Source organism: Rhinichthys klamathensis, unplaced genomic scaffold, assembly GCF_029890125.1.
Source record: "Rhinichthys klamathensis goyatoka isolate OS25496 unplaced genomic scaffold, OSU_Roscu_1.1 h1tg000111l_1, whole genome shotgun sequence".
NCBI classification, from domain to species: domain Eukaryota; kingdom Metazoa; phylum Chordata; class Actinopteri; order Cypriniformes; family Leuciscidae; genus Rhinichthys; species Rhinichthys klamathensis.
In genome coordinates, this window is record NW_026606649.1 from 6804948 (window position 1) to 6830423 (window position 25476).

General features: G+C 37.0%; 1 protein-coding gene across 1 annotated transcript; it reads left to right on the top strand.

The window, feature by feature from the left end:
• Nucleotides 1-701: 701 nt before the first annotated feature.
• On the top strand, nucleotides 702-14200 carry slc2a15b (solute carrier family 2 member 15b). Its single transcript, XM_056254377.1, has 12 exons — nucleotides 702-920; nucleotides 3524-3622; nucleotides 4502-4662; nucleotides 4773-4897; nucleotides 5945-6090; nucleotides 6260-6392; nucleotides 11074-11261; nucleotides 11362-11472; nucleotides 11678-11779; nucleotides 12723-12798; nucleotides 13315-13442; nucleotides 13599-14200. The coding sequence occupies exons 1-12, from the start codon at nucleotides 876-878 to the stop codon at nucleotides 13851-13853; spliced, it is 1569 nt and encodes a 522-aa protein (XP_056110352.1). The 5' UTR covers nucleotides 702-875; the 3' UTR covers nucleotides 13854-14200.
• Nucleotides 14201-25476: the final 11276 nt, after the last annotated feature.

The following is a 25476-nucleotide window of genomic DNA, read 5'->3' on the forward strand; positions in this document are numbered from 1 at the left end:
AATTCGCACCGCAAGACATTTACAAATTTAAAATTTTGCTATTCAGTTACAGTTCATGTGCAGATTTCAGAGTTAGATGTGGTGATACATGGGATCAGGAGTTTCAATTCCATCAGTCTGTCATCTCAAACATCTAACACAGTAGAACAATGAATCATTGGTCTTCTTTTATCTGAGCGCCTACTGTGTGGTTGCACTTAACCTATTGAATCTGATTAAATACACAAACGGTTCACAAAAAGTTCATGCAAAGCTTTGGGGTTTTGATGCAAGTTACATAAATAATATAGGCTAAAAATGTCTATTTAGTGTCTTTCCATCGTGGTTCTTTGTTAATTGCGTTCAATGGGAAAGTAGATATGGCATTTTGAAATGAAAAGAAGAAATATAAAATACTTCACTCAACTATTTTTTATTATTATTATTATTATTTTCAGAAATATAGCCAACTATTTCTTGCATTTCATTTATGGTTCACTTTGAGAAGGCTAATACTCTTCGGTTATTTCCTATGGGGCAGGTTGTCAAAAAAAAAGCTGAATAGCCTAGTGTCCACTCACGCATTGAAGGTCCAGTTAATTTGAACAAAGAGTTAAATCACGCGGGTTGTTAACATGTGACAATGTCAGTCTTACAATTTGACCTTTTAAAATGGTGGGAAATACTTGCAGGAGGAGCTTCATTTGACAGCAAGCAGTGATTGGTTGAACGTCTTATACTCTTCCTCCTCTCTCTTAAATGAGCATCATTATTCAGCACGCCTTCTTTCTCGAAATAGCCTGCATTGGGATGCCGGTGGTATAAAGTTTTTAGGGAAAAACAATACCCGCTCTCATTCGGGTTTTAATCAGAGGGTCGCTTTCTTTTGTGCTCATATGGCAGAGGAGGTTTTGATAGATCCTAATGGGAAATCTAGAGGGGTAAGTAGTCCTAATTTACTTTGCACATTATTATTATTATTAGTATTAATACATGCAAAAGCTGTAGCATAGTGTCTTTAATTTCTGACGCGACGTTGAAAGAACGCAATAGTTATGTGTGTGTGTGAGAGAGAGAGAGAGAGAGAGAGAGAGAGAGAGAGAGAGAGAGAGAGAGAGAGAGAGAGAGAGAGAGAGAGAGAGAGAGAAACATTAAAAACGATCAAACATGATATGTTTTCTCTAAATTAAAAGGCTCTCTCATGCCATGAGACATCTGTGGAATTCCATCGCATTGACATGGAGAAATTGGCAATAAAGAAATATATATATTATTTTGTAACCTACGCGTGATTGTTTGTAAAGCCTTTATTTTACTTTAGCTATACTAATCTAAACCCAACTTGGGAAGTGCACATTGCCTGTTTATTTATAGCATTTATCCTATTAAAAAATATATATTTATTGTCTTAGTTTGACAGATAACATATTCTAACTTTAGAATTAGAAACTTTAGAAAATTAGATTTATGCAGGCGTCCATTGACTCTAATGATGTAGGCGATTATGTATTTTTCAGAAAACGTTATTTATAAACGCTTTTTATATTCTTCTGTATCTTAGAGCTAATGATGCCCAATTTCGTAGGCATGTGTTATACTGTTACCTAAGTTACCTGTACTAACACTGCTGCTCTTTCTCAGAGTTAAATATCTCTTCCCCCCCAAAAAAGGCCAATTTATTGCTAAAGATTGGTACTAGCCATAGAATGGCTCATGCACCTGGTTTGTGCTTTCACACTTCTGCGAAGGAAGCCCAACATTAGAAAGTTTCTTTAGAGATTCTATAAATTAATTTATGGTTCTTATCAATTAATTTAAAGGCAGTGGTCCAAAGTGTCTTTTATTTGGCATTTGTCTCATCAAATAAACGAAAACTTGACCATGCATATTCATGCTGCATGGTCAAGATTATAAATGCATAGTAAATGCTCCCAAGTATTTTAGCGAAACTCTCTAGGAATTGAGCAAAATGGCTGCAAAGGTAAGTGACACATCTTGTCAGGCAGAAAAAAACAAAACTGTTTATCACTGTAGTAGTAAATGTATATTTTTGTAAGCAGGACCCACAACCCTACCCAAACAGTAACTCTAAATCATAAAGATTTGTTTATAAGGGGCTTTCACATGGGCAGTTTAGTCAAAACAGAGCATGCATGGTTTGCGTGAAAGCTGTCATGTGGACCTGGAACTATATTTCCCATTCATTTTCTGTGAAGGGATTCAAAATCCTTCAAAAAAGATACACCAAACCAAACTCAGAGATTAATCACAACATTACAACCTTTTTTTTTAAGCAAAAATACGACGACAAAAGTATAAGGCAAGGCAAGGCAAGGCAATTTTTAATGGAGTTATTGGAATGAATGATGTAAACACATTATAAATGACTATAAGAAACCATTGACTTATAGTCACTGTTTGCTGTGAAATCTTCTCAAAATGTGAAAGGTTTATACTGTTATGGCTCAATTTCTCTATGCACTGAAAATTAAGTTGCTGTTTTTTGTGGGGTTTTTTTAAATCCAGAACTCTACTGCATCTTGTGAACATCTTGTGCCTGATCCAAAAAAAGCTCTCTTACTGATAACCCTGTTCTCCTTTTGGGCCCTGTGTCAAGGTCCCACCCATACAGTTTTGACTAAATGTAACCTCATCCAGGCCTGCTTACATGTTGTTACTCTATTACAGCTCATGAGAAAATTTGGAAACATAGTTGCTTTTTAAAAATATTTCCAACAATACATTACTAATTTATTTTATAATGCAATTAGTCGTTCCTACTATAATATACTACCACTATAAGTCAGAACAAAGATGGTTTGTAAAATATTAACAAAGGAATTTCTGTTTATTTCTATTTTTGCACTTTTTACACACTATTTATTCACGAGTGACATCTCATGAATGCCAACCTTCATGCTTTCAGTTTTCCAGTTCTTCCATCTCCTGCAGCTGAGAATTTCTTCCATTTAACTGCTTTCACACTTTTAGCAGGTTGTGATATAGTGTTGAGAATTTAGTTCATGTGCAGGATAATTATTGTAACTCAGTTTGCCTGGGCAGTGAACACCCATGCCAGATCTAGTCATGGTCCACTTTCACGCTTACGCAGTCACATGCTAAATGGATCAGCGCCAGAGTCCAATACTTCAGACTCAGTGTACTGTTTTTAAACAAGTTAACACGTTTATGCGTAAACTGTGATTTTGTACTCCAGATAGAAAATTCTTACTTCATTGTTCCATGTTTGTTGCAGTGTGCATTGAAATGCAAATATTTCTGTAATCTACTCATGCTGCCTATACCATTGCCAACAGCATTGAACTCCAAAAGCTGCTTATAGGGAGAATGTGTGATTAAAGAAAGGTCTGTTCATATTCATATAGTTTCATATTCTTACCAAAACAGCCTCCTTTGTGAAAAAACCTCATGTTAGAAACATATAATGTGCTTAATCTAAGTGCCAGACATCATCTGAAAAGTTTCAATCTCAAAACAGGAAGGAATGTTATTAAAAATGGTTGTCTGTCACATGTTTCTCCAGCATCTAACCTCATCCCTGTTGGCAGTAGCGTTCCTCTCTTCCTTTGGGAGCTCCATGCTCTATGGTTATAACCTGGCTGTGGTTAATTCTCCTGCTCAGGTGACTGACACCAACAAACACAAGTTTTCACATAGCCTCACATACAGTAACACTAACTGTTTTTTTATGCAGCTGGATTGAATCACTTACTTGATGAAACACTGAATCACAGTTTGTTCACTTCTTTTCTTCTGATGTTGATTGAGGGCTTTTTAATATTATGCTCTTAAAATGTGCCCTCTGACATAACATTTAATTGGAATGAAGGCTATTTAAACTATGACAGATGTCAAAAGCGCTACACAAGTGCTAAATAATATGAAATAATTAAATCTTCATTACAGTGAAGGCTTGAAATGGTACCTACTGTACCTTTGCCAACAAGTCACGAGTCCTGACTAGAAGTATGAGAGCGTGATCGTACTGAAAGCTTGTGTAACTGCAGCTTGTGAAAGAGTAATGGAGAAGCTAAAAATGTATGCCATAAATTCATGCTCATTTAGATTAAATAAATATGACAATAGCAAAAAAGGGTACACAAAAAAAGGTAATTCAAATGAAAAAAAAGACAAATATATAAAAAATAGAGTGAATTTTTCTCTACAATGATTATATTCATCTATGCCAACATCTGTCTGCACTGTGTAATTTTGACTTGCTATTTTGATTTGCTATCATTCTTTACGCTATCATTCAATTACATAATACTAGAGGCCCATTTTATTAAAATTTGATTGCAAACAACTGAGAATTTTTTTTTTATTAAGTGTGTGATATAAGTTAGTATAAATCATTTAGGTAACTGAATCTCATATCGCTGCCTATCATATATTATAATAGTGTAAGCATTAATGGTAATGCACAGACAAGGTATTAGAAATGTGTATTAATTAAGAGCTACCCAATGTCATATTTTCTTTGTATTTGCTCTTTTCATAGTATATAAAGGACTTTTTTAACCAAACCATTGTCAGGCGGAATGGGTCAGGAGTGGATGAAGAAACTCTCACGCTTATGTATTCAGTCACTGTGTCTATATTTGCCATTGGAGGCCTGGTTGGCTCTCTCACAGTGGGAATGCAGGTTACCAGATTTGGGAGGTATAGAGTCTGCGGTTTATACTACATAAATGACACTTAATACATTACACTAAATACAGGCTAAAGTCTTATAGGTGCTTGAATGTTTTGCGCATTTTCCTAATTTGTAGGAAAGGGACACTGGTACACAGCACAGTTCTGGTGTTTATCGCTGGAGGGCTGATGGGTTTCAGCCGATTATGTGGATCTCCAGAGATGATCATCATTGGGCGCTTCATTACAGGGATACATTCAGGTAATTCATTTCATTTAAGGCCTTTAATGCCAAACATGAAAATTCTGTCATCATTTACCCTCATGCCAATTCCAAATCTATATGAATTTCTTTTTTTGTGTGTGGGAATTTTTCATTTTTAACTAAATGTGGTCACCAAAACGGTTAACATTCTTCAGGACGTAATCCGGCCTAGGGTGCAATATCACCTTACCCCTCGAGAGCTGATCGAGCGTGCTCAGCTCCCAAACAAAGAACACATGCGAAAATCTTGCGTCCATCTTCCCCAGGAATAGATCGGGGGGGACAGAGAGATATATCTCCTAAACTTCTTTTTCAACTCCTGCTCTGAACAGACAGTGACTGAGTGTTTTGCATTATGTAACCCCTCCACCCGGGTCCCACTCGACCCGCTCCAAGCGGGCCTCGAACCCGGGTCTCCGGCATGAGAGTCAGGCGCTCTAACAAGGAGGCTAAAGACTGCAGCCTCTAGCATCTGTCGCTAGAGAGCCTTTTGAGATCAGAGGAGTGAGGTTTACTCGCACAGCAACTACTAGCTGGCCTCCGTTACACTCACCCCCCTAAACCTCACTCCCATCCGGGTCACGGCACCAATGTAACCCCTCCACCCGGATACCCGGGTTCGAGCCCCGCTCGGAGCGGGTCGAGTGGGACCCGGGTGGAGGGGTTACACATACAAAGTGACAGACAAAGCGGCTTCTGAAGACAAGAGGCTGGTGACACTTTTGCGCAGGTGTTTTTTATAGACTTGATCACGAACGGCATTGCGTCACCTGACTTCGTCCTTGGCCAATGGCTTGGCGTGTACTACACATCACATGTCATTACACACAGACTCTGGCTCATGCTGAAGACATTCGCATAGCGTCAACACCATGACGCAGTGTCGCTGTTCTTAGAAAGAAAACCTCTGACCTTCGTAAAAATTTACACTTGACTCTGTCTAGGATTTGAATTTTCTCCTTAGATTTCTAGTGCCATCAGTAATTTTCATCTTTTGTATTTTTCTGCTGTACTGATATGTGCTCCTCTGCTGTGCTGCTGTAGGAATATCTCTCAGCGTTGTGCCAATGTATCTGGGAGAAATTGCTCCAAAGAATCTCCGGGGCTTCCTAGGGCTCGTGCCCAGCATCTTCATCTGTATAGGAGTGTTTATCGCTCAGATTTTAGGACTCCATGAGATCTTGGGCAAGGTTGTTCCTCTCTATTTCATTTTATAACATTTGATTTTCTTTCTCTGTTATGAATATTTCAGATATATTGATTGATATATTTGTAACTTTTGTTGTACCCGCATGTTAAACAGAGCTGTTATTGCTTGAAGTCTTCTTCTTATCATCATCATTTGGTTGTTCCACACAGGAAGAGCACTGGCCTCTGTTTCTCTCCCTAGTCGTGGTGCCTACATTCATTCAGCTCATGTTGTTGCCGTGGTTTCCAGAGAGTCCGAGATATCTGTTGATTGAAAAGCGAAACATTCATGCCACTATCACAGGTAAAGACTTTTCTCACTTTAAGAAACAGTTCACCCAAATATCTAAATCATGGCTGCATCCGGAATTGCATACTTCCCTACTATTTAGTAGCTGAAAAAGAGTAGTATGTCTGAATTCACAGTATTCATAAAACATTAGGTGAAAAGTACTCTGATGACTTCTGCAGCTTCTGGCGAGATTCTGAAGTGTGCAAACGATGGACACTTTACTATCCCATGAGGCCATTTAGAGAGGATTTGTGAATGACAGTTAAGCGAGCCAATTGACGCTGGTCACATGACAATGACAACATGAGGGATGTTGTACTGTAAATCCGGATTACATTCATGCTACACACATTCATACTATATAGAATGTAGGCTACTTTTTAGTGGTCACAAAGTAATTACTAATTCATTTACATTTACATTTATTCATTTAGCAGACGCTTTTATCCAAAGCGACTTACAAATGAGAACAGTAGAAGCAGTTAAACTAACAGTAGGACAACAATATGTAAGTGCTATAACCCCTCTCAGTTTAATTTTAGTGCAGTTTTTTTTTTTTTTTTTTTAAATAGTATAGAAGAGAAGAGAAAGTGTTAATTCTACTGAATCAAGTGCTGCCGAAAAAGATACGTCTTCAGCAGTTTCTTGAAAGTGGCTACAGACTCAGAAGCTCTGGTTGAGTTAGGCAGATCATTCCACCAACAGGGAACAGCCATGGTAAAGGTCCGAGAAAGAGATTTTGTGCCTCTTTGAGATGGTACCACAAGACGACATTCGCTAGCAGAGCGCAGGTTTCTGGATGGCACATAAGTCTGAAGTAATGAGTTTAGGTAAGAGGGAGCAGTGCCAGTGGTTGTTCTGTAGGCAAACGTCAGTGCTTTGAATTTAATGCGAGCGGCAACTGGCAACCAGTGCAATTGTGTGAGGAGAGGAGTGACGTGTGCTCTCTTCGGCTCATTAAAGACTACTCTGGCTGCAGCATTCTGGATCAATTGTAGAGGTTTGACAGAGCAAGCTGGAAGACCAGCCAGGAGAGCATTACAATAGTCCAGTCTGGATAAAACAAGTGCTTGGACAAGGAGTTGTGTGGCATGCTCTGTAAGGAAGGGCCTGTGCCCGGTTGCATAAAGCACCTTAAGTGTAATTTTCCCTTTAAGTCGCCCTTATGTTTCCCTTAAACCTAAGGGTGTTGCAGAAAAATACCCTTAAGTGTTACTTAACGTTTTTTTTAAGTGAAACGTCATAAACACTTAGAATTTCCCTTAAATGCTGTTTTTTCACTTAAGTAATCGTTAAGTGTTGCATAAAACCCCTTAACGGTAATTTCCCTAAGTATAACTTAAGGTTTGGAAATCGTAACCTTAAGAGTAACGCGGACAAAAATAAGACGACATGGCTGAATTTATGAAACCAGCTGAAGATCATAGGGAATAGGGAGAACCCTTTGGACCAATTTAGCCATGAAAAATTGTTGCAAGAATACCGATTTGATCGACGCGCAATATTTGACATCGCTTTCAAACTAGACGGCTGTCTGTCTGTCATTACACGCGACTCGCATGTAAACTATCACAACGTTAAGTCAGTGTGCGCACGGAGAGTGTGTGGCCGACAAAAAATTCACAGGAGAACGAGCTGATTCTGTGTTTTAAAAGGAATCATGACAGAAGAAAACAGGTATGCTATGGAAATATACTCCGCTGTATTTCGAGACACAGAGCCAGAAGTGCATTCACAAAACCTAAACAAATGCCAAAGCATGAGACGGTGAACAACACAAACTGCCGCCACGTTCGGAGCTAACGCGGTGTTGCGTGATAGCGTCACTGGACTGACACGTGATATTCCGACATGTTAGTGTTTTGCGTATCTATGGCAACAACAGACTTTTATAACGTGAATCCAGGATCGCTGTCGTGAAACACTTAAATGTTTCCCTTACCTAAGAGAACCGTTTAAGAGATTATACACTCAAAAAAATGATATGTTGGCTTTACTTAACTTTTTTATGTAAACAGGGTCCACCGGTTCCACATAACTATGTTTCGTTAAACAAACATAATATGTTCATGTAACTTCAACATCATGGAATTTGGTCATTTTAAGCGACCCAATTAAACTCTGAGCTAATGAGTTAATTAAGTGAATAATTGAGTGATGATTAAGCATTATTGAAGACACCTGATGTTAACAAGCAGAATCTCTGAAGGAGAAAACCGGAATGTTTAAGTCACCATTATGGAGATAAGTGTGTGTTTTAGTTGGGCTCTTGACCATTAACTTATTAACTTTAGATTTTGTTTGGTTGCTGTACATGAGTTATAACAGCCGGATGATCAATAAACAAAGGTCATCTGATGGTGTTGGTTGTGATTTACCATAATCATTATTTCACAATCATTTGACCTCAATCACTGAACTTATATTGAACCCAATTTCTGAGTTAAGTTTACCTTACTGACATTGTAGACCATACTATTTTTAGGCTTTTCAATGAAATTCAAATGATCAAATCAAGAAATAAAAAATAAACTTCTTAAAAAATATGTTGAGTAGGCACACACAGACATCAAGAATCAGCATATGAATCTCAGCAATGCTGACAAACAGATCATAAGCTCATTATTTATTCATGCAGCAATGCATGATGGGAGCCATACATGAGTTTTGATTGGTGGCACCCAGAATGCACTGCAACATGCTTTATAATTGTCACCATTGTTGAGATTCACAGGCTGATTCTTGATGTCTGTGTGTGCCTACTCAAAATATTTTTTAGGAAGTTTCTTTTTTATTTATTGATTTGATCATTTGAATTTCATTGAAAAGTCTAAAAATAGTATGCTCTACAATGACAATGCTGCTATTATTCGAAGGGTTAACTTAACTCAGAAATTCGGTTTAAAATAAGTTGAGTGACTCAGGTCAAACGATTGTGAAATAATGATTATGTTAAAACACAACCAACACCATCAGATGACCTTTGTTTATTGTTCCTCCGGCTGTTATAACTCATGTACAGCAACCAAACAAAATCTAAAGTTAATAAGTTAATGGTCAAGAGCCCAACTAAAACACACACTTATCTCCATAATGGTGACGTAAACATTCCCTTTTTCTCCTTCAGAGATTCTGCTTGTTAACATCAGGTGTCTTCAATAATGCTCAATCATCACTCAGTTATTCACTTAATTAACTCATTAGCTCAGAGTTCAATTGGGTCGCTTAAAATGACCAAATTCCATGATGTTGAAGTTACATAAACATATTATGTTTGTTTAACGAAACATAGTTATGTGGAACCGGTGGAACCTGTTTACATAAAAAAGTTAAGTAAAGCCAACATATCATTTTTTTGAGTGTATGCAACACCCTTAAGTTGTTCTCTTAGGTAAGGGTAAATCAACTTAAGGTGCTTTATGCAACCGGGCACAGATCCTCCTAATGTTGTGCAAGGCAAATCTGCAGGACCGGGCAGTTCTAGCAATGTGGTCTGTGAATTTCAACTGATCATCAATTACAACCCCAAGGTTCTTAGCTGACCTTGATGGAGTTATGGATGACGAGCCTAGCTGAATGGAGAAGTTGTGATGAAGTGTTGGGTTGGCCGGATTCAAGAGAAGTATCAGAAAATATGCAATTTCGGATGTGGTTCCATCAAGACGGTGGATGTTGGTCCAAATCTTTCTTCTAGAACACAAAAGGTGATTTTTTTGGAGAATATAATTGAAGATTATCAGTGAATAACAAAATGTTGTCTCACAGAAAGCTATTGTCTAAATTCAGAAGATTTATAATACAGCACATAAGTTGCCTGGACTAGTGTGATGATACCTTTATTGGTGCTTTTGTATCAGTGCCCATTCATTGCAATTGCATGGAAAACATTGACCACTGCATCCTCTGTTGTTTCAAGTTTGAAACCAAAAAAATTACTTAAAATCTTCCGTAAAAAGAATGGATTCCAAGAAATGATTCTGAATGTTTCCTCTCACTTCACTGCATTAAAGCTGATTGAATTGTGTTGGAGGGATTAGTGGCCAGACCAGGAGACTCTCATAAGATTATAGTTATTGTCCTTACTGTAATCTCTTCAGATAATTGCGCCATTACAAAGGCCCATCAGTCAGCAGCTACCAGGTGGAGAACTCACTGACAGCAAAGAATGTGACAGGATCAGAGAAGAGTAGAAGACATTTCCATACAGAATTATGATATATTTGCGCATGATTTAAGGGGATGATTTTGATAATGTCATCATGGCAAAATGTATCTCATAATGTTATGAGCCTTAACATCATGTCGAGTTCCTTAAGATGCTGAAAAATCTAGCATAAACCAGCATGGATTCCATGCTGGTCCAGACTGGTTTATGCTGGTATGGTGCTGGTTTCAAGCTAAACGGAGTTGGTGAAGCTGGTTCACAGCATGGTCTTGCAGGGTTGAGTGTAAGTAGGCCAGCATTGTAATACTTAGCAAAATACTCAGCAATGGTGTTAACTTTTGAATTGGTTTATCTTAAAGCATATTAGAAACACCACATAAATGTATTAACATGAAGGACTTTAAGCATACTTCTTTAGTCCAAAGTGATCTGTTGTATTCTGCTGTTCTGATTCACTGGTGTTCTGACATGATCTGATGAGCCAATACTCTAATATAGTGACGCTCAGATTCTGATTCCTCTTTGCAGCACTGAAGTGGTACCGTACCAAGTCTAACATCCAGGCTGAGGTAGAGGAGATGCAGGAAGAGCAGCGCTCTTTGTCCTCAATGGACACTGTCTCAGTATTGCAGCTCATCAGGGATCCCTCTGTTCGCTGGCAGCTTGTTACAGTCATTGTGGTCAATGCCGGGATGCAGCTGTCCGGAATCGATGCGGTGTGTGTTTTTAACAGTGTTACTGGTGATGACAATTACCATAAAATGGCAATGACATTATTTGAGATAATAAAATGGAACACCTGGTTTCTATTTCTAGATCTGGTTTTACACCAATACCATCTTTGAGAATGCCGGGATTCCTGCTCCTCAGATTCAGTACACAACCGTTGGCACTGGAGCCATAGAGGTCATCGCTGGACTCGTAGGGGTGAGAACACATGTCAGAACTGACATCAAAGGCATACCGTAATTATTAGGAAACCATGTTACATTGTTTTTTGCATTTGTGATTGTTCTGTACATACATTAGGTTCTGCGCTGAGAGCATGGCAAATTTAACCTTTGATAATATTACTGGCTCCTTGGTAACACGGAGTAATTCATAATCTGATTATTCTCTGAATGTTGTCCAGTGCTTTACTATAGAGCGTGTGGGTAGGAGGCCTCTGATGATTGGTGGCTTCAGCTTTATGGGCTTGTGCTGTGCTGGAATCACTTTCTCCCTCATGTTACAGGTAATTATGATCACCAATATTTACTTGCTCTTGTCTCGATGACCTCGAGAATTTTGACACTTAAGTATTAATTAGTTATTAATTATAACTAATTGTATCTTAAAGGTACTTTCAGAAAATTTCAAAGTCTAGCAAGATTTATCTTGTAAAACCACTTAAATAGTAAAATCTGAAATCAGCGGTCCCCACGAGGGAAATGGATTAATTAACATACTAAATTATGTTTTTTTTTGAAAATGTACAAATGCAGAAAGTTTTCTGTGATGGGTAGATTTAGGGGTAGGGTTAGTGTAAAGGGATAGATTATACAGTTTGTACAGTATAAAAACCATTACGCCTATGGAGAGTCCCCACAAAGATAGCAAAACCGTGTGTGTGTGTGTGTGTGTCTGAGTATAAACTCTTCTGCTCATCAAAGTAGCATTTATATGATCGAAAAAAACAATAAAAGCAGAAATAGTGTGAAATTGGTGCGACTGCATGCAGGTGGATGTATTCCAGGCAAAGGTTTATGGGAAATGTAGTTCATGATCGAAATGCAAAGGATATGGGAGGAGTGCCCTCTGGTGGTCATAATAGGCACTCCCGCTGTCAGGCAAAGTGATTATTCCTGTGATGGCAAAGCTCATTACTCGGTCATTACAGTCTTTAGTGTTACATGATCCTTCAAAATATAATTCTAAAATGCTGATTTGTAACATTTCTTGTTTTGCCAATGTTGACCAATGAAATCAGTTGTGCTGCTTAATATTATTGTGAAAAACCATGATGGAAACATAATTATTTAGTAAGAATTTAAGTCTTTATTTTCACTTTTGATCAGCTTACTGCATCCTTTCTGGGATTTTTTTTTTTTTTTTTTTACTGGCCTCAAACTTTTGAATTTCTTTTTTTCTTTTTTCTTTTATATATTTTGATCTCCTGTACTTTTGTCTTTGGTTAGGCTCATTTACCCTTTATGCGGTACATCAGTGTGGCCTGTGTGGTTGGAATCATCGCTGGATTCTGCATTGGGCCTGGTGAGGATCTCACTGAACAGGAATTTCTCTTTTTCTCATTTTCATGTACATCTTGGTTGTTTGGTTGTTTTATTGAGGTCACTATAGCATGTTATAATGTGAATTTATAATGTTCATTATAATTTTACATATTCAATATTATAATCAAAAAAGTTGCCCTTAATATTTGTTTGTTTTAAATAAGTTTCTATTTATGGAATGATACTAGCAAAATAAACTCTGTCAGACATGGTTTAATGCACTTTGCTTGTAAATAGATGTTATTGTTATTTACTGCTGCAGCTAATTATACAAATTCTAAAATGAAGCCAAGGTTTGCTACGATCAAGCCTTTTATATGATAGACTAGTGTCACCTGCTGGTGAAGGAGTATATTTGTATTTTGTTTGCAAAAGAACATGTTGAGTCATGTACTAACTATATGCTTCATAACTCATCATATAGTTGTGTTGCTTTTTAAATGACTTCAAATCTTATTAATATGACTTTGATGCCATTATGTTTGCTCCTGCACAGCTGGTGTCCCATTCCTCATGACAGGAGAGCTCTTTAAACAATCCCATCGACCTTCTGCCTACATTGTAGGAGGATTTCTCAACTGGATATCAAACTTCACTGTGGGATTTGTCTTTCCGTTCCTTCAGGTACATCTTTTCTTTAGGGAGCTCGCTGTATATTGCGGACATTTGTATATTTATTTGCAAATTATGTTGTCAGCAGGCTAATTTGAGAGACAAGTTTATTGTTCATTTCCAGGTTCAAATGATAGATTTGAATCCCAGATTTGAATTGTATTTCAGATGTCAGCTGGAGCGTTCTGTTACCTGGTGTTCTGTGGTGTGTGTGTGGGGGTGGCAGCCTACGTCTACTTCATCATCCCTGAAACAAAGAACAAAACCTTTGTGGAGATCAGTGAGATGTTCGCCTCAAGAAACGCTTGTGAAATTGAAAACCAGCCGCCGGGAACCACTGGCCAACTCAGGCTCAAAAAGATGAATGGGTATGGATCACTGGTGTCAGTAGATGTGGAAAAAATGGACAGAATAGAGAAATAGTTGTGAAAAAAGAGGGCCGTATGCTGTGTTCTGGTGCTACAAAACACTGTTCCGAGTGCTGTGAGAATGTGATGTTTTCATTTAAGAATTATTCTGTGGAGTATTTACTACAAAAGCACCATTAAAGCAGCCCATATGATTTGTACAATGTAGCGCACAAGTCCTAGGAGATACGTTTATGGTGCTTTTGTTTGCAGGTCTTTTGAAAGCCATACAATAGTTGATGATCAGACAAACGTCTCACGTCTATCTGACAAAAATGGAGCCTCGATGGAAATCAACAACATCAGACATCGTTGCTTGACTGCTAGCCAAATGTCAAAACTGCATATTAGATGCCATATTTGACAGTTTATTTGAAGATGTCATCAATTTATTAAAAGTATTATTCTCCACATTTAATTTGAACGGCCTCTGAGTCTGAGCTTCATCACACAAAGCTATCGTATACTTTCAGAAGGCTAGAGCAAAAGTCATATGGACTACTGTTCAAAAGTTTGGGATTGGACTTTTTTTTTTTCTTAACCCTCTGGGGTCCTTCGGCCCAAATGGACCCGAAGCATTTAAATATATATATTTTTTAAATCATTGCTTTATCGGAATGGTCCGAAATTTGGTGACTTTGTTGGTACTTGGCATATGAACACCCCAAAAAATTGGGGACAGGATTTGAATAGTCTAAGTGGTTGTAAAAAAAATAGTCACACTCAGGACCTTCGGGTCCAAATGGACCTGCATAGGAAATGAATGGGAAATTGGCAAAAATGTGAAAATACAGAGTTATTTTGTGCGTACAAACTACAAATCAGCCACGATCCAGAAAAAAAGCACACAACAGTGAAGGGGTGAATCTATAAAACATCAAGAGTGCAAAACAGACACATCCACACACACACACACACACACACACAAACACACTTTTATACACATACACACTAATAAATTCAGATTACATATGGGTTTTGAATTTTTAAAATGCTCAGTTTGTCCACCAGATGGCATCCATCTCATTTCAAAAATTGCTTTCATGAGGCCTAGGCTTGACTCTAAAATGAAATACAGCTTTAAAAAAAATAAAAAATAAAAATATTTTTTTTAAATTTCTATTATATTCAATGGGGAAAAAATGGGTCATAATTATTGCATTAATATTAATTATAAATCATTTTTATTTTTGAAATTATCTCAAAACACCAAAAAAGAAAAGAAAAAATATTATAAAAAACAAGTAAAAAAAAAAAAAAGATGATTTTTTTTTAATAAATATTAATCCCACCCTTCCGGCCCATTTGTACCCGAAGGTCCTGAGTGTGACTCTGAAATGAAGGACCCCAGAGGGTTAAGCTCTGCTGCATTTATTTATTTATTCAAAATACGGTATATTGTAAAATATTATTACAATTTAAAATAACAGTTTTCTATTTTAATATATTTTAAAATGTGATTTCTTCCTGTGATGAATTTACAGCAGCCATTACTCTAGTCTTCAGTGTCACATGATCCTTTAGAAATCATTCCAGCGTGCTGATTTATATGCCCTAATAATAAACATTTCTTATTGCCAATGTTGAAAACAGTTGTGCTGCTTAATATTTTTATGTAAAAGTTTTGCTGTCACTTTTGATTAGTTAATGCACCCTTGCTGAATAAAAAGTATTAATTTCTTTCCAAAAAAAAGGAAAGAAATTAAGACCTTTTTTTGGGGTGTGACGGCCCATAGTCACCATGAACTTTTTTAGTATAGTAAAGAATCATTTGTGATTTGTGATGATACAAATTTTAAAGTGTGTTCCATGGAAAAATAACAGCATATGGGTTCTGATTCCACTTAACTGTCCTCAGGTTGCATTGCAGGGAACTGTTTATGTATTCCAAGTATCTTTGGAAAAGAGCACATGAGCTAAATTACAAATAACCAAAGAACTTGTCAAGAGCTTCTTATTTGGTTTGTATATTTAAAGATAAAGAGGATTTCTATTCCTCCTGCCTGTTGAAATCTGTGACCAGGCAGTTACAACATGGCTAAAAGTTTTAATATTATTATTACTACTACTACCACTGCCCAAGAACAGACAGGACAGGTAGTGGACAGATGAAAAGAAGGTTTATTTTATTCCAAAAAAAGAAGAACAACAACAAAATAATATACAGGGGCAGATGTAATGAAGATTATTTCCAAACAAAGTCCATACAAAAATCAAAGACTTAAGATGGAAACTATAAATTAAACAGACCCAAATAACAAAGTAACAACAACACAAAAACACTAAGATCAGCAGGTCATGATGTTACTGTGGCTGGACAACTCTGACAAACCTCTGCTCTTCCCAACACTGCTGTAAATACATGTTTAGCCTCTACCAAACAAAATTAATAAACAAACAACAATAATACTGAATGAATGAAAATTCAATCTCCTCTGGAACAGCACAAATTGGGAGACTGAAGCATCGCCTATCCCCTTTCCCACTCACACCATGGACCAGAGGAATCTAGAGTTAAACAGTAAAGAGGAATATAAGAAGTCTGCACCCTTCTGTACATTACATACTTAATAAACTGTTAACTTGTTAACTTGTCCTGTGTTTTTTTTTTTATCTTATAATAAGGGATTTAAATAAATAACAAAAACACATTCAATTAAATTTCAAAATAACCAATTTAACCCTCCTATTATCTTTGGGGTCAATTTGACCCCATTCAATGTTTAACGTCTGTAAATACATGATTTTATTTATTTTTTTTGCTTCAAATTTAATGACTTTTCCTAATTTAATGGGGACAACTCTGTAAACATAAAATTAACCTGCTGATATGTTTTCAATGTCCTGTACACATTTTGTAGCATCGGTGTTCCTTGGGGTCAATTTGACCCCAGGCTCTTTTAGCTGCATAATAAAACAGAAAACATATTAAAATTTCACACACATTTGTTTTGGTTGTTTTATTGAGGTCACTATAGCATGCTATTGTAAGGGGTATACAGTCAAAGACCCAGAACCAGATATGAAGAATGAAGACCCGGAGTCAGAATTATAAAAAATTAAAGAAAAGTTTTACTGAAGATAGTTTGCATTTTCATCAGCAGAAGTCAGCTTCAAGACTCACACAGGAGTTCGTAGGCCGCCTCGCTTACAGTTACAAAGATCACAGCAGTTATACCATTTCCAAGGTCTAAGCTACGTCATTGCTTACAGGTTGAATGATTCTCATTGGCTAAGAAACATGAAAGCCTAAACAATTTAACACATGTGAGGAGATAGGGGTGCCTATCGCCATTAGTAAAGATAGTTGTCGTCCACTCATTGGATTTAGGTCTGTGGTGGCCTCGCAGGTTAGAGAAGGGCGCCGGGGTGTCTGGTCCGACCGTCCAGAACCTACATAGAATGTCATACACACACACACATAAATAACAGACACTAGCAAATAACAGCTCCCATCAAGGCTGAAGAGAGTCTGAGCTCCTTATTATCAGTTAAGTATACCAAAACATACTGCTAAAACATTCACTCGTTTGGGAGAAAAACAGATCACTGGTATTTACTCCCAAGGAAGGAAATATACTGGAAAGAATACATTTTAATACAACAATTAAAGTTTGATAGTAACGCTCAATATAGCTTGACCATATGTCCAGCGAAGAATCATATGTGCCCACGCTGCCTTTAGGACCCTCTAACCTTTCTACTGATCCCAGAGAAAGAGACAAACGGCCTTGTGGGTTACGTGGCCTTCGTGTCCTGCGTGTACTAAGTGCAATCTCAAAGTAAGATTGGAATGCACCTAAAAGAAACTGGTTACTTGCATCCATGCATTTAAGAAAATATAATTTCACAAGCACAAGAATATAAAAATTATTATGTGATAATGAATATATTTGATTATTGATTTTTATAAAGGAAGTATATAACCATTCAAAATGATATATGATTATATATGTATTTGAAGAGGCAAGGGATTTTGACCAACCCTTCAGTCCCCCGTTTTAGACCAATGTGGGGTCCAATACCGCCACGTCTGGTCTAACCAGTGAGGTCACTACGGAAGGGAGGAGTGGTGACGCATGCTCCCCTGACGGGTCACACTTGTCTCTTCACCTCGTCATGGACATGCTGGATACTAAAAATTCCAGTCCCCATTAAGAGGCTCTCCCACCTTCCACTCACAACAGGACATCAATGTCATTCTTCCTCAGTTTATCAGTCAGGTTAAAATTTTTATAAAACACATAACTGATTACGAAACAAGTACATATTTTTTCTTTGGAAGCCAGGCTAAATAAGCAAGCACTATTGCTGTATTCCTACTAGCATGGGCTAGATCCACAGTCACTACTCAGATCCTAAATAAAGACATTGTCTATAATCATGAATACCAGAATATATGCACTATTTTTTTTTTTTTTTTTTTTATAAAATTATGATTTCCAAATCCTTTTATTATAAACAAAGTTGGATGGTTAATCCATTATTTTCACTACCCCTTTTATAGACCCTTTAGGTTTAAAACACAATGGTTGTCTAACTAAAAATAAACAACAAACAATAAAATATTAATAATTAAGACCCATAATAATCGATGTAAGCACTTTAAGTCTTTACTGAAATCATCCTTCAGTTTACAGTCACATAGCATGTACCATTTTAATTGTATAACATCTTATACGCTTTTTTGTTTGTTTCAAAAATAGAAATAAAATAAAACAAATTCACATCATCATTTCAGTCATTATTTTACCACTAAAATATAGGATCGTTCCCCATTTTGCTTAATAAAGCTTTTGTTCATTCCTTATCCTTATATCACTTGAATCCCTGTCAATCATACAATGTCTAACCCTAACCTTTTTCATACCATTTAAACTTAATTTGACTTCCATAAATCCTATCAGAAATTGTATTTTCATAACATACATTTTCTTCTACTATATTTCTTCCATCTTGCCCTACATGCCAGTTCCTTCTGCATCCGAGTCTCTCACCACTGTCAGCCTAGTGACACTTAAAGTTCCCTCGTTAGGGAAATCATGGTATTTTATTAATTCTTCAATACTCTTGTTTTCTTATCATTAACTTCAACTTTATTTTTCATTATAACTACTTCTCACAGTATTTGTCTCAGTTCCACTTATCTTTACAGTTTTACAGAAACCAAAATATTATGTTACTCAGATCCCAGCCCACAGCCATATAGCTGCTTTCTCTTTTTACCTTTATTAAATTGTAGTTTTCTTAGACATCTAATGTCATACATACATTTAAGGGATTGAGAAATAAAACCTTTTCTTTTTAGAAGTTATATTCACTCCTCCTTTGTTCGCCCTCCGGCCTTTCAATAAAAATGAGGGAGCTCACTCTGGATAATTTGGATAGTGACTTAGCCAATGTGCCACTTTGTCTCTCTGCCGTCAAGTCTATATATATATATATTTTTTTTCCCTACGTTTAACCTTATGATCCCACCTAGTTGTCTATTTAAATTTAGACCCTCAGTTGAATTTAGACAAGAGTTTTACCCCAGAATGGACGGCAATCTTCTTTACAATTCCAATTTATATAAAATACTAATCCAGAGAGTAATTCAGTTCAATATCATAAATGACAAAAGCATTCATAATTACCAATAGCAGACAGAGCTGGAAAACCACTCCAATTAAAGCTCGTCCCATGTTCTGCATTGTCTTTTCATCAGATTGTCTTAGAATTATCAACTTTTTTAAAGTTGGTCATTTCACTTAACCCATCTGTAATGATAAAACACTAATTCCAGAGGTTAATGACACAATATCCTCAAAATCAGGAAATAATAGTACCCCAAACTAATACATACAAGACATAAAGTGCTGTCACCATCATACGCACTCATACTAGACACACATATGTTAACTGTTCATTTTCAATATTAATTTTTCTTTATATTATTGCTAAAAGATTTAAATTTTAAATAAGATTTTAAACTTCCCATTTTCCGGTAGCTTCTACCTAATTTTACATGGTCTCCCAACCAGTTTCAAAGCATGTCTTGTTCATTATTCATTAGAATTTAACAAGGTCAGCTGGGTTGTTTTGTTTCATTATCATTATTTTGCTTCAGCTTGCTCTAGCAGGCCAATAATGGAAAGACAGACACAGTTACCATCCCTTCCTCTGCTCAAGCAGTCTCTCTCACTATAAATAAATAATCTTTTTCAACAGCCTTCTAAGGCTGTAACTTAGACATAATGTAATATTAAATTAATTACAATAACCTTTGACCATTCACCTTGTTATCCAGACTTTTCTCAAATCTACAAAAGCTGTCTTCATCTTTAGCCACCACCATGTCTAACGACCTTCAGGAGTTAAAACTATGTCATAGACCTATTAGTTCAAAATCATCACTATGATTTTCCTTGCCCATAAGGCAAACCAGTATATAAAAAGTTTTGCTACTGTCTCCACAACAACTAATGGGAATCACTTCATGGCCTCAGCTGGCTCTTGAAAGCCCATTTCTGTTAGCCCTTTATCTATAATCTCCATCAGGGTGTTTTCCCCTGGCATATTTGCAGACGCTTGTCACAATAAAAAAAACAAGCCATACAATGAATGCGGTTTCTGGTGATTGGTATTAGAGGAACATCACGTTTCTGGGTCAGACTGTCTGTAACTCCTCACAGCTCATCCGCCCTAACGATAAAGGATGCTGCTGGCCTCACAGTCATCCGCTCCACTCTCATACCTTTCTCACATAAACACCTCCATCTTGAGATGCCCAGTGACTTTACGTGATCCACTCTGGCTTGGGTTGCCCCCTGTCTGGCCAATAGAAGGTCTTACCCGTCATTGAGTAGCCACTCGTGCCCACTGGTGACCGCTCTTTCCCATCACAGGCTGTTTGCTTCAACAGAACTCAGCTGTTTTCTAGAGCTTAGGAAAGGCACGTTCAAGAGTCACCAGAGCCATTCGGATTGCCTAATAGTGTTCACATAGGGAGACAGGTCAGAACAACAGTATTTAATCACTTAAATCCATTAACTATCTTAAAAGCAGCAACCTAGCTACTTGGATTATACTCAGTGAATTCAGATCACAACCGTACATTCAGTGTACATTTCCGTCGGCCCCTCCCCCGTTTCATGGTGGGGACTAAGATCAGACAAAGAAGTTACTGGTCCTAAATTAACCTAATCAAAATGTCATCTCTATCTGTATTATTATTTTAAATACTTCTTTAAAGTCATTCAGTTTTATTTTTAAAACATCTCTGTGTCTATGATCCTTCAACTGAAACACTGTGCTTTACACATTATCACAGATACCAGCTTTTAGCTGACTCATTGAATGAGAGAGACTCTGAGACTCTATTGGATGGTACACTGCTCTCTCATATACTTCTAACATCAAACATTTATCTATCATCTTTTAACTCTATCCCAGCTTAAGGCATCTTTGCCAGAAATTACATACGGTTTCAAATAAACATATTATTTATATTTGTCTTTTGCCCACACATCAGGAAATTTAGGCATTACAAATTTCCACTCAGATTGAGTCTGTTGCACTGGCAGTTTCAGCCACAGCACACATCAGATTCAGATAAGCAAACTGTTTCATTACAGCCAATAACAAACTTATCTTTTGAAAGCAAAACATCAGCTTCTAGTTCTTTCATGGTCAACTTTTCAAGCTGTTTGTTTAATCAGCATTTAGCAACTGTTAATCCAGTACTGCTTTTGCTTATTTGTTCTTACATAAAAATAATTATTTTAGTTCTCAATAACGTTTCACATTTCTCAATCTCAATTTTAGTTGTCAAGTTCTCAATTACCATAACTTAATATTTGACTTAAGTTTTCTCTTGGAGTTTATCAATCTCCAATTAGGATTCACACTAAGTTTGAGGCAAGCACTCTCTGCTTGTGATACTTTTGCAGTTATTGTAAATCATCTGTGAGATTAGTCTCTCTATATCATCTAAAATCTTTTTAAAAATTTTAATTGCAACACAATCATCCTTTAAGTTACTTTGATATATTCTGCAACTCACATTTGTTGGAGTCATTAATTTTACATCAACTTATAAAAATTACTATTATAGATCTTTTCTTCAAAAGGATTCACTTTAAGACTTCAATCTTTTGACCTTGTTTTATCTCTTGTTCTTTCTCAGACGACAACTTTAATATCGTCATTTAAACACTGATCTACTTTCAAACTCACATTATTACCAGAAACGTGTTGTCATTCTATCACATTTTTAAACACCTTCTCGGTGGGAATTTAGAGTTACGTATTAAATGGTCCTGATGACCACCATTAAAACACTCTCTGTCATCTGGTGAATTTGTTTCAGCCTCAACTACAGTATCACACCCTTGAAGCAGTGTGTCCCATTCAGGAATGCAAACAGAGCTACTGATTAAGCAGTTCTCTGTATTCTTTTACAGTCCACCAGTGGCTGATTTAATCATAATAACCCAATCATAATCTTCATCATTATTATTGGCAGAACATTAATTTTCATAAGCTGCAAAATATTGTTTTCACAAAGTGTCTGTTTAACTTTAGTCGCTTGTCCAGGGAAATTATCCCTGACCCAGAATTTCTTTCACTTGCTTCTTGTAATCATCGTAAGCAATACGAGGCTAAACATTTTAATTTTTCAGTTTCTTTGTTTGTTTGTAGCCAGTCAAGTTTTTTAAATTTCCAATCAGAATCAAAATCCTGACTACCATTTACTTAATCATTTCTGCAAATTTATTTAAAGTGAGGGCTTTAGAGCACAGCTGCTTACAGCGTTTGCTTTTCCTGACTCACTATTTGTTTCAGGACTCTTCAGGTTACTGATTAAGTTATTACATTTTTCTGCCATATCTTAATCATGGTTCATACTCACCTGAAGTTATTGCAGAAATGGAGGCGGCGATCTTTGAACAACACAGCTTGGCTTCTGCGTGATGAAACTGCAAAGTATACTCCAAAATCACAGTTACATATACTGGTCCATGCCAATTTGGGTCACAACTTTTTAAATTTTTCTCTCGGAATTGTTCCTGATGCATCCCTGGCAAACAACCCTGTTATTGTTAGTATCCCTAACTGCCTGATTCACTTCACTAAGTTCGGGGATCCCCTATCTGAGGTGGAAGAGATTGAGCAGGTTTACGGTGCCACTGGACCTCTAGCCCAGGGACGTGCTCTGCTGGGGTGGTGCTACACCAGTAATGCCCAGCGGGGCCCCCACAGAGCACGCTTCGCTTGCGCTGTCTGCTGCCGTTACCCTTAACGACGCTCTCAGCGACTTCTTATACTCTCAGCAGTATAATTAACTTACTCCTTCACTCGCCTCATCGGAGTGAAGCTTCACTCGCCTCATCGGAGTGAAGCTCTCCCGCTCTCCTTCAAAATCTCCTCCAGTCAGACAGCCCTAACAATTAACAAAAGCTTACTACCTTGTTTGTTGATTTGCCAGGGGTGTCACCGAGAATAATTGCCCGCATCCTCCACCATAACTGTAAGGGGTATACAGTCAAAGACCCAGAACCAGATATGAAGAATGAAGACCCGGAGTCAGAATTATAAGAAATTAAAGAAAAGTTTTACTGAAGATAGTTTGCATTTTCATCAGCAGAAGTCAGCTTCAAGACTCACACAGGAGTTCGTAGGCCGCCTCGCTTACAGTTACAAAGATCACAGCAGTTATACCATTTCCAAGGTCTAAGCTACGTCATTGCTTACAGGTTGAATGATTCTCATTGGCTAAGAAACATGAAAGCCTAAACAATTTAACACATGTGAGGAGATAGGGGTGCCTATCGCCATTAGTAAAGATAGTTGTCGTCCACTCATTGGATTTAGGTCTGTGGTGGCCTCGCAGGTTAGAGAAGGGCGCCGGGGTGTCTGGTCCGACCGTCCAGAACCTACATAGAATGTCATACACACACACACATAAATAACAGACACTAGCAAATAACAGCTCCCATCAAGGCTGAAGAGAGTCTGAGCTCCTTATTATCAGTTAAGTATACCAAAACATACTGCTAAAACATTCACTCGTTTGGGAGAAAAACAGATCACTGGTATTTACTCCCAAGGAAGGAAATATACTGGAAAGAATACATTTTAATACAACAATTAAAGTTTGATAGTAACGCTCAATATAGCTTGACCATATGTCCAGCGAAGAATCATATGTGCCCACGCTGCCTTTAGGACCCTCTAACCTTTCTACTGATCCCAGAGAAAGAGACAAACGGCCTTGTGGGTTACGTGGCCTTCGTGTCCTGCGTGTACTTAGTGCAATCTCAAAGTAAGATTGGAATGCACCTAAAAGAAACTGGTTACTTGCATCCATGCATTTAAGAAAATATAATTTCACAAGCACAAGAATATAAAAATTATTATGTGATAATGAATATATTTGATTATTGATTTTTATAAAGGAAGTATATAACCATTCAAAATGATATATGATTATATATGTATTTGAAGAGGCAAGGGATTTTGACCAACCCTTCACTATAATGTGAATTTATAATGTTCATTATAATTTTACATATTCAATATTATATTCAAAAAAGTCCCTCTGTTTTAGGGCTCTAACCTAACATAACCATATCTGTAGTATTGCGAGAACCACTAGTAGTTCACATGACATGTGATATAATTCTCATGAGAACTAATAATTCTTTCCTGTGCCATGGGGAGTGGAAAACATCATTTTTGCGAGAACTTTGATGTTTCCCGTGCCATGGGGGAGGGGAAAACATCATTTTTGCGAGATTGACCCCACACATAACTCGTGTTACTATCCTTGATAAAATAAATAGTTTTTCTTTCCAAATGTTATAGATTACAAAAATCTATACTTAGAAATATTTTAAAACAAATAAAACACCAAATATATTTATACTATTCATAATTTTTTATAATTTTGGGTCAATCAGTAAGATTTTATGGTAATTTGTAAATTTGTCCATAGTCGTGCAATGGGTATTCTGGATGTATAATGGGTGGGGAGGGGGGTGGTGGGTGGATGTTAACTTAAAAGGTTACTTAAGTAGTCAACAAATACATAAATTACCTGAGACAAACCTTTGTAAAAAAAAAAAAAAAATCATATTGTGGAGGTTTAAATTGACCCCAGTGGGTAATAAATGTTATCAGATTTGAGGGTAACAGGAGGGTTAAACCATGGTAGAGGCCAAATATGTGAGGTGGGCTACGCACCCGTCACACTTAACAAAATAATTATAACCAAATTAGGACAATGCAAGTCAAATATCTGAAAAGCAATATACATGTATATGAATGTGAAACTACATTTTATATATATAAACATTCTGCACTGTACTTGTCTGTACTGTTACAGATGAAATGTTGTTTTCAAGTATTAATGCAACAACTGTTTATTTAATATTTCATGTCATGTGACACTTTATTTATGGTGTGTGTATTAATGAAAGACCACAGTTGACATGTGCAGGAAAAAACAGCAGAGGGCGTCCAGGACATAAATATGACCAGTTTCCTAAAACTGGGGTCTTCCCCATGTGAGGGACTCCCTCCTTAAAAAATAAAAGGAAGCTGTAATACTATCTGAGAAAGAAAGTGTGATGATATAAAGACCACATGGTGTTTGT